Source organism: Juglans microcarpa x Juglans regia, chromosome 5D (assembly GCF_004785595.1).
Source record: "Juglans microcarpa x Juglans regia isolate MS1-56 chromosome 5D, Jm3101_v1.0, whole genome shotgun sequence".
In the NCBI taxonomy this organism is placed as follows: Eukaryota; Viridiplantae; Streptophyta; class Magnoliopsida; order Fagales; family Juglandaceae; genus Juglans; species Juglans microcarpa x Juglans regia.
In genome coordinates, this window is record NC_054602.1 from 3401623 (window position 1) to 3416104 (window position 14482).

The 14482-nt window shown below is 33.6% G+C and overlaps 2 protein-coding genes across 2 annotated transcripts; one reads left to right on the forward strand and one right to left on the reverse strand.

The window, feature by feature from the left end:
- Positions 1-5527: 5527 nt before the first annotated feature.
- Positions 5528-9088, reverse strand: LOC121265130 (protein N-terminal glutamine amidohydrolase). The gene is given in 7 exon segments (XM_041168625.1): positions 5528-5820; positions 6911-7035; positions 7317-7447; positions 7638-7715; positions 8122-8168; positions 8171-8226; positions 8751-9088. Coding segments are annotated over 7 exon segments (663 nt in total). The 5' UTR covers positions 8819-9088; the 3' UTR covers positions 5528-5662.
- Positions 9085-10016, forward strand: LOC121265122 (tRNA-uridine aminocarboxypropyltransferase 2). Its single transcript, XM_041168617.1, has one exon. The coding sequence runs from the start codon at positions 9125-9127 to the stop codon at positions 9929-9931; it is 807 nt and encodes a 268-aa protein (XP_041024551.1). The 5' UTR covers positions 9085-9124; the 3' UTR covers positions 9932-10016.
- Positions 10017-14482: the final 4466 nt, after the last annotated feature.

Sequence of the window (14482 nt, forward strand, 5' to 3'; positions counted from 1 at the left end):
AAATAGAATAATCATATATATAGTTATAAAGTATACAAGTATCGAATAATAATTTTGAAAAATAATAAGGTTTATTATTAAAAATTTAATTTTTTTTCCATGTAAGTCTCATATTTATTTATTTTTTTAAAAAGATTACATGACGCTTACACACTCCGTAACTGTAAATATTATTTCTCTTAAAGATACTTTCCAATAATTAATGAGATCTATCACTTTATCAAATCCTAGTAAAAATAGTGGTATTAACTTTGTAATTTTAATATTTTTATAGCTATGCAATTTATTAATTGCTACTGCTTAATATAAAATATATTTATAAATAATCTTCAATTATTACAAATACTATGTAATAATTGGTGGGATCCACCACTATCGAATTCTAAAATAATGTAAAATTTTCTCATCTCACTTTTAAATCCAAACTCACAAACTGTGAGATGTTTGATGAATAAAATGAGATAAAAATTTTGTAAATAGTAATAAAATAATTTGTAACTAACAGTGAGATAATTTGACTTCATATTTTTTAGATTTTGGGAGCAGTAGCAATTTTCAAAAAACATAAAAATTGTAAGTTTCTATTCTTGTATGTAGTTAAGATTTGAGTAATGTTGTTCAAAACAAAAAAAGATTTGAGTAATGTTATATATAGTTATGAAGTGTGCAAGTATCGAATAATTGTTTTAAAAAATAGTATGATCCATTGTTAAAAATTAATTTTTTTTTATGTGAGTCTCATATTTATTCATTTTTTCAAATAGATTCTACGGCACTTGTACACTCCATAACTGCAAATATCATTTTTCTTAAAGATATTTTCCAATAATTAGTGGGATGAATCACTTTATCAAATCCCGTAAAAATAATCGTATAAACTTTGAAATTTTAATATTTTTATAGGTATGCAAATTATTAATTACTACTACTTAATATTATTTATAAATAATCTTCAATTATTGCAAATACTATGTAATAATTGATGGGATCCGCCACTATCAAATCTTAGAAAATGGTAAAACTATCTCATCACACTTTTAAATTCAAACCACAAACTTTGGAATGATTGGAGAATGAGATGAGATGTAAATTTTGTAAATAGTAGTAAGATAGTTTATGAATAGTATTGAGATAGTTTGAGTTCAGTATTTTTTGGATTTTGAGAGATGAGAGAAAAAGTTGATATTATAAAATTAAAATATTGTTATAATATAATTTGTAATGTTATTTTTGTCTTGAGATTTGAAAAAATTGAATTGTTTTTTTATTTTGTTTGAAAGTTTATAAAAATTGTAATAATTAGTTTAAAAAATTGTAGCAATAATTTGAAAATGTTTGTGTTTAAGTGGTGTTTGAGAAGTAAATAAGATGAGATGTGATGAGATGTGGGTATGAGAATTATTTTCAAATATCCCTTAAAAATCAACTCATCTCATCTCAACTCAATAATCACACTACTATTTACAAACCATCTCATCTCACTATCCAAATAGCCTTTAGAATATAAGTGCATTTTGGATAGTGAGTTGAGATAAGAGATGAGTGTGGATGAAAGTTAAAAGTTGAATAAAATATTGTTAGCACATTATTTTTTAATATTATTATTGTTTTAAAATTTGAAAAAGTTAAATTGTTTATTATATTTTGTATAAAAATTTAAAAAATTTATAATAATAAGATGAGATGAAACATTTATTATATCCAAAAAGAGCGTTAGAGTGAAGTGAAAATATTTCATATTCGGCTAGTACATTTTTTCACAAAAAGGAAAAAGGAAAACCCAATCGTCAATGTACAAGATACATCAATATGGTAGACAACAGTGACATAAGAGTAGAATATATAGCATAACCATTCCATTAGTTTCAAAATAAGAAAAATATATATTCACCTGAATTTTTTTAAGGTTGAGATCATGTATTTAACTATTCAATTGGTTTTTGAAAAAAAGATTTGAAACGGAATTAAAGATTAATTTTAACTGAATAATAAATGTTCATAATTATTCTCGGCATCTCAAACCGGTTGTTTTAGATACGAGAAAAGTTAAAACCACTGTCATGCTGACCAAGAGCTAGCTAGCAAAACTTGAGTCCTTTCAGAAACAAATTTGATTAATATTCATTTGAATTACTTCATCATATTTATTCAATTTTAAATCACTTAATTGGTTTTTTAATCCAAATAAGTTGTATCTGAGGTATCAAGTAATTGGAAATAATACTAAAAAAAAAAAAAAAAAGTAATTGGAAATAATATGAATGGATATATGTATATCATATATATTCAGTAAAAATATGTAACATGATCCATGCCAAGAGGGAATAACACATATCAATAGACTGAAAACTTGGTTCACTTCATCAACTATGACCCCCGTTTGGATAATGAGATAGTTTTAGATGAAAGTTGAAAGTTAAATAAAATATTATTAGAATATTATTTTTTAATATTATTATTATTTTTAGATTTGAAAAAATTAAATTATTTATTATATTTTATGTGAGAATTTTAAAAAATTATAATAATCAGATAAGATGAAATAAAATCATTTTTATATCCAAGCGACGCCCAAAATTAGGAACTCATTAAAAAATAATAAACAACGAAACAAGTTAGCAGGCCTGTTGTTGTTCCGTACATCTTGTGATCGATTCGAAGATCCATGAGTACTGCCAAAGGATTTGTGATAATTTATACAACAATGTGTATATTGTTGTATATATGTGTGTATACACACACATATATATAGGAAATCCTTGCTTCAAAATTATGTCTCAATGAATTATTTATTCAAGTCTAAATCCTCTGCTAGTATACCTATAGAACTTGATAACATTAATCGAGAATATTATAATATATTAAATATAGAAAGAAATTTACAAGAATGAACAATTCTTAATGTTCCAAAAATTCAAATCTATAAACAATATATTTTTTCTTCAAAATGATCATTTCTTACTAATTTTATTATTAAAACTGTAGAAAAAAGTAGTAGTTTAAACAATGATTATGAAACATTACAATTATTAATTGAAGATGCTATTAAACATTATAAGGAACAGAAATATTCTTTCATACATATTGGATTAGTACAAACTGCTATAAAATCACTCACTATAAGTGGATTAAATGCCACAGTACTTATATATATATATACATTCTAATTTAGTACTCCATTTTCTTGATACACATGACTAATATTACAACGTTTTATTAATGGTAAACTAATTAATGATTACAATTGCAGTTGCAGTTGCAGATCGAATATATGAAGGTCTATCAATATTAACATAACATATATATATATATATATATATATATATATATATATGTCCATATCATATTAATATTTGCGACAAGCTCGAGTTCTATCGATTGAGACATGATTGGTGATCTCCATGTAAACCAGCTGACTCAAGGAACATCTCGAGAATCCAAAGCAAGGCCAGTTTGTTGTTGATTAACTGGGGCCGCCTGTGCGTTTACTACTACATTCCTCCATAGGAAATTCTTGATGACAATAATTATAAAGCTAAATAATCCTGAAAAGGCTCCAAGATAATAAGGAGGCCCATTCATTAGTAACTCCAACGTCAGGTGCATCGTCAGTGTCATCGAGACTTCAAAGATGTAGTAATGGTGGCCAGGCCTGAGTAAATTGATTATAGAGAGGGCATCAACTGTGAGAAGCTCACACGTTAATATTAATAGGCCATAATTAGGTGCCATCGACGGCTGTGGCCGGACGGCATGATCAGAAGCTTCGTAAGGATCAAGGGAAGATGGTGGCCCGATGGAACTTAGCACATGCATTGTGCCTATTTTCAAAATCAGAAAACATGCTCCAAGCATAACCAAGAAATCTCCAACTGACTTAATCAGGAAATGGTGCCTATACCTTTCACATGCATTGTTATAGAAACCAGTGAACAATAGAAAAGCTAGGGCAACTGTGTGCGCTATTTCCAGCATCATTCTGAAAGTGACACGCACAACAGTAGTGCTGCACCCTGCAATGGTTGTAGTGTAATACTGAGTTTCAAAGAAACTGACTAATGCACAATGGAAACTTACTGAACCGAGAAGGAACCATAAGATTCTAGCTGGGGTCACCCGGGGGTAAACATTCAATGCCATCCATGTTTGTATAAGAGGGGTGGGGCGGCGAACTTCATGGTCATGATTCTCACCTACAACTGGATCAGGAGATCGGTGATCATTCCAAAGATTTCTCCATGAAAATTTTATGGCTTGCCAAAACGTGGGTATTGGATCGTCGGATGCAACCTGCCCATTTGGCATTACATTTACACTTATCTCATGATTTGGCTGTATAAGGTGCCCATCTCCAGGTTCAAGAGGCAGTCCGTTCCTACGCTCAGGCGGCTCTTGAAGATTCATGGGAGACAAAACTTCTCGCTTTATGGGAAGGTGGGAAAAGGGTAGTTATGTTGGTAGAGAACGTTGGGGAGGGTCTTCAAGGCATTTGTTGCATGTTAGTAGCAAAAATGCGAGGTCCTTTTTAAATATGCAATTGCCGATCGAGAATATTAATATGCATGTACCTAAAGGTAAAGGAAGGCATAGAATGAAGAAGAAAGAAAATACGGGTTATTCCAAATGTTACCTACATTTCACTTAATCCAAAGCGTGAACATCAGTTAAGCAAATAAGGTAACATCATACGGACATATTTGACGCTACCCAAGCACTATATTGATACAGGCCTTACACACGTGTCATGAGCGATGAGCACCAGTGCAGTACTCCAAAGAACTAATGATCAAGATACAATTAATTAAAGAATAAAAGCACAAGAAAGTATTTAATTGGCTCAGAATAGTTAGAAGAAAAGCTAGGTAGGCTTTCTCTCTATATATGTATTGAGCAGTGATGGAGCTACCGATATTGGCTCCCGATACTGTCCATCGAGAAGGCTTTTTTTTTTTTTTTTTTTTGGTCTTGTTTTTTCATGTATTTTTTTTAATTTCCTTACATATTTAAAAAAAATTCACAACATAATTAAAAAAATACTTACTTAATCACTAAATAAAAAAAATATCTTGATCGAGATCAAAAATAGATTCCCCAAACATTTCTTATATATATATATATATAACTGAGAACTGCTATTTTTCATCTTATATTTAAAATGTGTCATAGCAACAAGTATGATGGGTGACAAAATCCTGATGAAGCGTAGCATTACTCTACTACACCTCCATCTTACTCTTATATGATATTATCTATCAACTCTCTAAATTTATTATTTTAAAAAAAGTTGATCAAATAGTTGATTAGCAATGCCACATCAATGCATTATGTAGCATACTTTTGTTGTCTTTAAGTCGGTAAAGTGTGAAAAACAAAATTCTTCATGAATATTAACATAATTATTTCACTCATACTAAATGAATCCTTCCTGCTTTTATAGCTAAAGGCCATCGAGATTGAATGAGAGACTTGACTTATACCAAACATCTAAACAGAAGATAATGCAAGCTCTATATGCAGCCATTCAACAAGAACTCAAACAACGGGTGCTGTTAAATGAACTAATCCAGAAACAGCAGCAAGTATATGACTCGTATATACTCCAAAAATAAAAATAAAAAGTTCATGGCATGTGAATTCTAGCAGACAAGAAATTCACAATATGTCAAGGAATTTGAGAAAAGAATTCCTCCAGCTGACCGACATCTATCACCACACCGAGTCTGTGTGTAAAAACCTCATTGCTCAAGTCACCTATAGCATTTATGGTGTTATCTGGAGCACGAATCTCATTGTACTCATTCAAGTTGTGCACGGCACCATCTGCACAAGCAGATACAGGAGACAGAAAAGTAAAGCCTTGTCATAAAGCCTTAGAGCGATGTTATCACATCAAAATACGATACTTTTGGGAATCCAATTTTACCCCGAAAGCTACTTAAATAGCTAATATTCAGAAGTACTAACTGAGAAACAGAAAGAAAGGAAACGATATTCATTGACGTGGTTGCTTGTCAAGAAATGACCATTTACACAACACAATGTTCTCCAAATTCCTCTAATAGATTACAGGAGAGAACACCACATCATGTCCATTTCTATGACAATTGGAGGGCCGACTAATCCCCCTTAAAGAGTGGGCCGAGCCCACGACCGAGAGAGCCCGTGGATCAAAGGTCCGAGGCCCATGACCCTTGACTGAAGAGCCAACAACCACTATGCGCCAATATGTAATTCAAACCCAGCTGTCATTAACCACGGATCAATGACATAACGGACAAAGAATATCCAACGTGATATCCGCCCGTGATACTCGCCCAAAGAATTAATGTCCTCCAACATAATGGCTGACCTGGAGCCCTAACAATCCGCAATCAAGCAAGGATCAGAGAAAATCACGTCGTGAGACGAGCCTTCTCGTCACTTGACCAACCCCTATAAATAAAAGTCAAAGAACACGCAAGAGGTAACTTTTGATCACCCTGAAACTCAAAATACTCTCCGAGTTATATACTGACTTAGGCATCAGAGGTGTCCCTCGACACACTGAGCCCCTCCTACTTTCTGATTACAAGTTACTGGAAATCCTAGGCAAAGATACGAAACACGTCTCAACAACCACAATCCTAGTCCCTTTATGTTTTTGGAACGAGACATTTTCATACAAATATAATCAGTTATTTTTAGCTTACTTCAAAATTATTTAGCTGTGTAGAAAAGTTGCTATCTCTCTAATCTTTTAAGGCATGTAATCAGAGAAATTTGTTAGCACGAAAAATTCCAGCAATCTAAGGAACTGAATCAAAAAAGAAAAGATGTGAAAGAACACCAAACTTTACCTAAGTTAGTATTAGATCTAACTGAGAACAGAAATTGTGTACAAATAAAAAAACAAATAGCTCCTAGCATTTACCTTCAGCGACTATGGGTTCATATACAGGGGGTTCAGCAGTCCAGTTCCCAACAGAATCTTTCATGTGTCTTCTATCAGATGCAAAGCAACGAAGAAATATTGGAGCATGCACAATCCGGAAAAACCTGATAGCAAAAGCAGCAGTTTCTTCCAATGAGAAAATATAATTTTGTCCTGGGTTTTAATATTTCTTCCAGCAGTCATATGTATGTAATTTTTTATTTCAATTTTATTAGAGGTGCGCAACTCAAGTACACAAGATGTATACAAAAGAAGGCACCCAAATTAGGGAGACGGAATACAACAAGACATAAGGGGGCCAATACTCAACAATGATGCATTCACATACTCACCTATAAAGTGAGAAATAGTGAAGTAAAAAAATATCCAGTTAATTACACATCACCTCTGGTACTCAGAGAAGAGCTGAAATGATGGCCGGATAGTTTCTGACACATAGGAGGTTAAAGGAGAAGGAAATGGAAGGCTTGAATCTAAATCCCACACTAAGTGAGGAGTGTCACCTTCTCTTCTTTTCTGTAAATTTTTTGGAAACAAATCAATTGGTAGTACTTTTAACAGAAGTCCCAACGTGATTTTAAAAGTCATAAGGAGACAAAATGTTAAAAAAAATGAACATGAATGAGCAAAACTAACTCCAGTTTACTCTCAAGTTGCTCCTAACAATGAAAACAACAGCTATTACAGAAAAAGCATTTGGTCTCACCTGAATGCAAACAACATGATAATCCCAGAGAACTATCCCGTCTGCTCTTTTGCTGGCCTTCTGATGCCACAATGGAATCTACAAGATTTTCCATAAATAATTAGAATCAAACAAATGTTCCATTTTCAGTCAAACTTACCCACAACATGATTCTTTACACATGTGAAATCCACATTGACAACAACAACAAAACACTTTCAATGATTTAAAAAATGACTACTTCAGGATAGTCTGGATTTTGATGCACTAGCATTAAAGACTTAGAGTTACAGTAAAGAAACCAACTAATAAGAAAATAGTAAGCATTAACTTTAACATCAAGAATCCCATAAAAACCATAGCTTTGAGCTGAGCTCATTAAAACACTAATACCAGGTACCCACGATTAAGGTCTTGTCTCAACTCACCTTAAATAGTTCTTAAGTGTACAATTCCACCATATCCAGAGGAATAGGAAAGGGAAAATTCAGGATAAGATACATGCCTGTTTATTCTCATTGGAAATGAAAACGACAAAAAGATCAGATCCCCAGCGTCTGCCACTCCACTGGTGCATAATTTCTTGCAAAGGAAGTATACGTTCTCCTCACTACAAAAAAAAAATATAATAACAATAAATTCCGTATGCTTATAGTTTGAGAAATGAGAGAACAGCTTCAGGCTTTTGATTAATGCCGAGTATTTTCTTCATGCAGAGAAAGTTGGGCCAAAATTTGCAAATATTGGTGGATTCAGTAAGCTTGTAAGACTTCTACATTTACATATAAATGTAAATTATGATCTTGGCTATATAGGTGGTTTCGAATATTGATCAATCTCCCAGGTGGGCTAATATGCTTGCGGGACTAATCCTCCCCTCTCCTGTTTCTCAAAGTATCCCAACCAAAAGACACAAGAGGATGCTGATTAATACCTACGAAAGCAGAAAGACTTCAAGGAAATTCCACACACATTTCGGAGCCTAGCAATTATTGAGTACCTTTTTCACCAACGGCACCTACCGTATTCGGAACCTAAAAAACCCTAAACATGGATTTTTGTCCATGATTTCGAAAATGATGAATATAACTCAAAACATTGATTCGGTAAGAGAGATGAAGTGTGTGTATTTACCAGTAATAAGGAGTGTGATCAAAATCAGAAATGTCCAAACTGCTTCGTATGGACTCTGCGGTACTCATTGCTCGCTCTTCAGCTCTCGCTCTCTGTCCCTAAACAAACACCCCACACCATATTCATACAGCAATGCTCGCCATGATTTCCTTTCCGGACTTTTTTTTTTTTTTTTTTTCCGTTTTTGGTTATTTTTTTCCTCGAAGTAAGCCCGAAGAGGAAACGACGCCGTTTTGTCTTCTCGAAATGCATTGCACATCACAAATTCGTAGGCCTAAAGTTTTTAAATTCGTAGGCCTAAAGTTTTTTACTTTTTTTTTTACACGCGCATCGTTCGGACTCATCCTAAAACGAAACGCCCATACTCCAAAACAATGAATATGGACCCTGGAAACCCCACGAACCACTTCCACATGACCGCCGAGCCACCGCCGGCGCGGCGGAGCGTCTGCGTGAGGTGCGCTCGACCCACCCCAGTCTGCCTCTGCGAGAGGCTACCGGCCCAGCCAATCACAACCAGGACCCAAATCGTCATCGTCCACCACCCCCACGAGGCCGACCACAAGCTGTCCACTGTGCCGGTTCTGACCAAATGCCTCCTCAACTCCACCACAATCATCACCCGCCGCCTCCGCCAAGGCCTCTCCCCTCTCCTCGACCAATTCCCTCCCGCCATCTACCTCTTCCCCCCCACCAACCCTTCCTCGCCCGCCGTCACCCTATCCTCCCTCATACGAGATAATACCCCTCCGGTCTTGATCGTCTTCGATGCGACCTGGAAGCACGCCAAGGAGATGGTGAGCGCGAGCGAGGGTTTCCTGTCGAAGTTTGCAACTAGGGTTTGTTTGGACTACGATGAGAGTGTGAGCGGCGGGAGTATATACGACTCGGAGTTGATTCTGAGGAAGGAGCCGTACGGCGGGTGCGTGAGCACCATGGAGGCGGTGGCGAGGGCCCTGAGGGTTCTTGAGCCCAATGGGACAGAGATAGAGCGGACATTGATAGAGGTTCTGAGAGAGATGGTGAGATTGCAGGCTCGTTACTTGAAGCCCATGAAGCCCAGGCCCAAGTTGTTGAAGAAGGGTAAGGAGAAGGACTCGATGGAAAACAGCAAGGGTTCGGAGCCGTCTATATCCACTAGGACCACTATAGACGTAAAATCAATCTTTACGAATTCCTAACTATATGGACATGAAATGTCTGTTCACTCCCTCCAAACGTGTTTTCGAATATGTACTGAATATTTCTTAGGTTAATGATTAATCTCCAAAATTTCAAAAAATAAATAATTTTTGTTTTGCAGGAAAAATGAACCTCAAAACTATTGACTTTATCGATCAACTTATAAATAAATCTACGTTGCGTAGGGACCGTGAAGTAGTGTCCACATGCCCAAATTTATTGTTCGGGCCCCATGATTTATTTTTTATTTTTTATTTTTTTTGTGGATATCAGATATGAGTTGTAAACATATGTTACACTGTTCATTGATTTGATAACTTTGTTACTTCTCTTCTCAAGTGTCTAGGGAGAGACTCTGGACCATATCTTATAATAGGGTCAAGCAAAATTGTAGATACAATACCACAAGGCACATGATCTGTTCATTTAGTGCTGTTAAAGCTGCCTACTAACTCAGAGTAATTTTATATATAATTATGAAGTGCATAAATGATACGTAATTATTTTGAAAAATAATAGAATTTATTATTAAAAAATTAATTTTTTTAAGTGAGTCTCTATATTTTATTTAATTTTTTCAAAATGTTACGCAATAGTTATACAATTTACAATTATAAATATATATATTTTTAATTATTTTAGGTTATGTTTTTTGAGTGGCATTCTTTTTTAATTTTTTGAGATAGTGGTTTTGTAGTGGAATTATGACATAGTGTCACGTGAGATACACGTGCCGCTGCACAAGGTGAATATTCTGCCACCTCGCACAATACTAATGGAATAAACGGCTTTTGAATTTTTTAGATGTGACTAGTCCCCTCTCTCCAACAGTACGACGTATCCCCCATGGACATACACAACTACGTGTAGCACAGACCAATTCATTGTGGCTTTTGGCCGCAGTATCACGATCAAGATTTCAGACTCTATCAAAATCACTTCAACGGCTCTCTCTTGTGGATAATGGATGGAGGTTAACTCATTGACTGGATATATATATATATATATATATATATAATATGCTTATTTAAAGGGTAAAAAAAGGTCCAACATGCCTGCCAGGTGCCCAACCCCATCACCTAGCACTTCCTTATTGTGAAGGACGAAGAAATTCGAAACAAATCGAGAACTAACGGGAATGAAGAGTTGCATTGAGTAAATCAAATTAAATAAACCAATTTTTATATATCCTTGTTGGATTGTTGGCGTTAGAAGTTTGTTTGTCTTTCCCAATTAATCCCGTTTAGATTAATCCCGTTTAAATTAAGAAATGAGATAAAATAATTTGTGAATAGTTATAAAATTTATGAATTAAAATTTATAAATAATAATGAATAGTAGTGAGGAAATTATCTCTCGATTCAAACCCGTTAATATGTATCACTCTTCACCAAAGGCAAAAGCTGAGAAACTCCTCAAACCCAACAATATTTGAGGCTCAGATGCAATACTTAGCTTATAATTGACATGTGTTAACTATAACACTTAGCTATTAAAAATAAAAACCCAACAACATCCTTCCTAACTACAATACTTAGTTGTTAAAAAAAAAAAAAAAAAAACCTACAATACTTAGCTTATAATTGACATGTGTTAATGTGGACCAATAGCGTCACACTGACCGTCGAAAAATAATTATATGGATTGGAGTGAAAGACATTATATCAATTATATTGCATCATATGATAGCACCTTAATAAAAATATAAAAATACACGTGAGGGATTTTCCTCACGGTCTTTGATTTTATGGTTCTCCACATTTTTGGGTAACCATTTAATTTTATTTATTTATATTTTTTGGAATGCATATCTAAAAAAATTTAAATAAATAAATAAATAAAGATTTAAAACTTGTTTGGATAGTGAGATGAGATGAGATTATATGAGATGGATAAAATATTATTTTTTAATATCTTATTATTTTAGAATTTAAAAAAATTAAATTATTTATTATATTTTATATAAAAATTTTAAAAAATTATAACAATAAAATGAAATAAATTGTGAGAAATACTCTGAATATATTATGAAGATTGCTTGGATATTCTCTCAAAATCCTAGTGCCCTAGTGCCGCACCACAACTCTCACTTTCCGGACTATGATGTATGGCGTACACGTTCTCTGCTACGAAGGTTGCAATGGACAGTGGACCCATTAATAAAGCTTTCTATATTAATAGTTGGCCGATAAGATTTATTTATTTATTTTTATCCTTTGAGAACGTGTCCTCTATATATTAGGCTAACAAAGAGGGATATTATTTTTTTTGTTTTTAGTAATATTCGTTAATATTGTATGTATTAATTGATTTTATATGTCTGTTTACTTAAATAAAAAAAATCACTTAAAATATTTAGCTGTAATTGAAAATAACAAATTTAAGACAAAACATAATATTTCTCAAATGTAGCATTTAAGGCCAACAAGCATTGGTAAACATGGTGAGGTGACATGTAGCCCTATAAAAGTGTAAAATCTCCAGTTATAAGAGAGGGTCAACAATGGCTTTGGAACCACAAAATTACAGGACATGGAGTAGCAATTGATCAGAACCACAAGTAATTCTCGCGGGAGATAAGTCTTTTCAAGACTCCACAGAAAGATCAAAAGCAAGGCCCCCCCCCCCATAAAACAGAGAACCTACCCAGAAACAAAAGTAAAGTTCATTTATCTCCCGTATACGAACTCAAACGTCCTTCCTGGATTTTCCAAACGCGTCAAAGACAATGCTACAAAGGAAAAGATACGCATTAAATACAGTCAGTCATGTTCGGACAGTGGGATTGGGACCGGCCATCCTTTACAAACTCTGTAGGTCAAATGGGTGGGCAGCGGGGTCCCCTCCCCCCACTCCGCCCCCGTCCGCACCACATGAAGGACTCTAGTGGGGGCAGGCTGACCCCGACGGGCCCTGCCCGCATTCTCTCATGTTTTTAATAAAAAATATTATTTTTTATATTTATATAAATATATTGTATAGATAGATATAATTTGTTAAAAACTTTAATTTAAATTAATGGATTGTCTTGGTTAGGGGTAATAAACGGTCCGGTCGGACAGAGACTTAGACTCGTCCGGTCCGGTCCACATTCTAGTGGACCGAAAAGTTTCGGTCCGGTCCACAGTCCAGGATTTTTCTGGACCGGACCAAACCGAATGAAAAAAAAAATTATATATATTTTATATATAATAATTGTATAATTAAAAATATAAAATTTTAAATATATTATTAATATTTGTTAATATTCTATAAATTAACAATATTTTATATATATCTTCATCTAACCTATCACTATTAACAATATAAAATTTTAAATATGTTATTAACACTTGTTAATATTTTATGAATTAACTAATATATAATATCAACTAGTTAATTATATAGTAATTATATAAATTAATAATATAATTTTTATCTAATTTATTATCATTGACCATATAAAATATTTTTTTATTGAGTTTGTTACATAATCCACATTAATAAGCCACTTAATTTAATTTAGTATTTTAAATAATTTTTTTATTAATTATTTAAAAAAATAAACAAATTAGGCCAGACCAACCGGACTCCCTTTGGGTGTTCGGTCCGGTCCGGTCTGGAAAAATGATGGGTCCATCGTCGAACCGGACCATTTGCAGCCTTAGTCTTGGTTTCCTAGACCAACTTTTATATAGGAGGCAAATGTAATATAATAGTTATTCTTAAGAAATGTGAGACTTATCCAAAATACAACTTTAATGAGTTTATAATTTGTTTAATACAATTTATAATTTATATTATATTATATTATAATTTGGATAAAAAATATTTTAGACAAAAAAAAAATTATAGATCCAATGAATCACTGGGTTGAGCGGGGGGCGGAGTGAGGTGCGGTTTCAACCGCACCCCTCGTGAGGCGGGGGCAAGCACCATGCGGGTAGCACCTCTAAGGTCAATATGTCAAAAGAGTCCTAGACCATTAGCATTGAAAAGCCAATGATCTTCAAAATTTGAAGAAATATAAATAAAATGATTTACATTAGCTTATTCAAAAAGTAAAAATTTGAAATATGAGCTACAATTATCTTCAAATTTAAAGATGTACTGTTCATCTTAAAAATTAATATTTTATTATAAAAATGATCTCAACTACTTTGTTTTTCAATTTTCAATTTTCACGGTTTGCACTTTCCTGAACGCCCTTTTACAAAATTTAATATGCAAAAAAGTTAAAAACTGAATTTTCTTACCAATCAAATATTAATGTGTAAGTATTCGCATTAACATGTAAATATAACTTTTCTTCTTTTTAAAAAAAGTGATCATTTATGCTCTCGATAGAATAGATACTATTGTTAGTCTGTATGTGTGTATGTTGCAGTGCAAACTTACAGGGTATACGACACAAAGCTAAATGTAGGCTATGAAGTAGACAGAGTGGTCCATTATTTGTAGTATATGACAGATTATGAACGAACCGCCCATATAGTTTCTGTGAATGATGACATGTTTCTGTTGCATAGGACTACTACGCAGGGAACGGATCGGTTTCCAATACTCACTGC

Bases quoted from the DNA above. Each gene is read 5' to 3' on its own strand.
- LOC121265122 (XM_041168617.1), top strand. From the start codon at position 9,125: ATGAATATGGACCCTGGAAACCCCACGAACCACTTCCACATGACCGCC.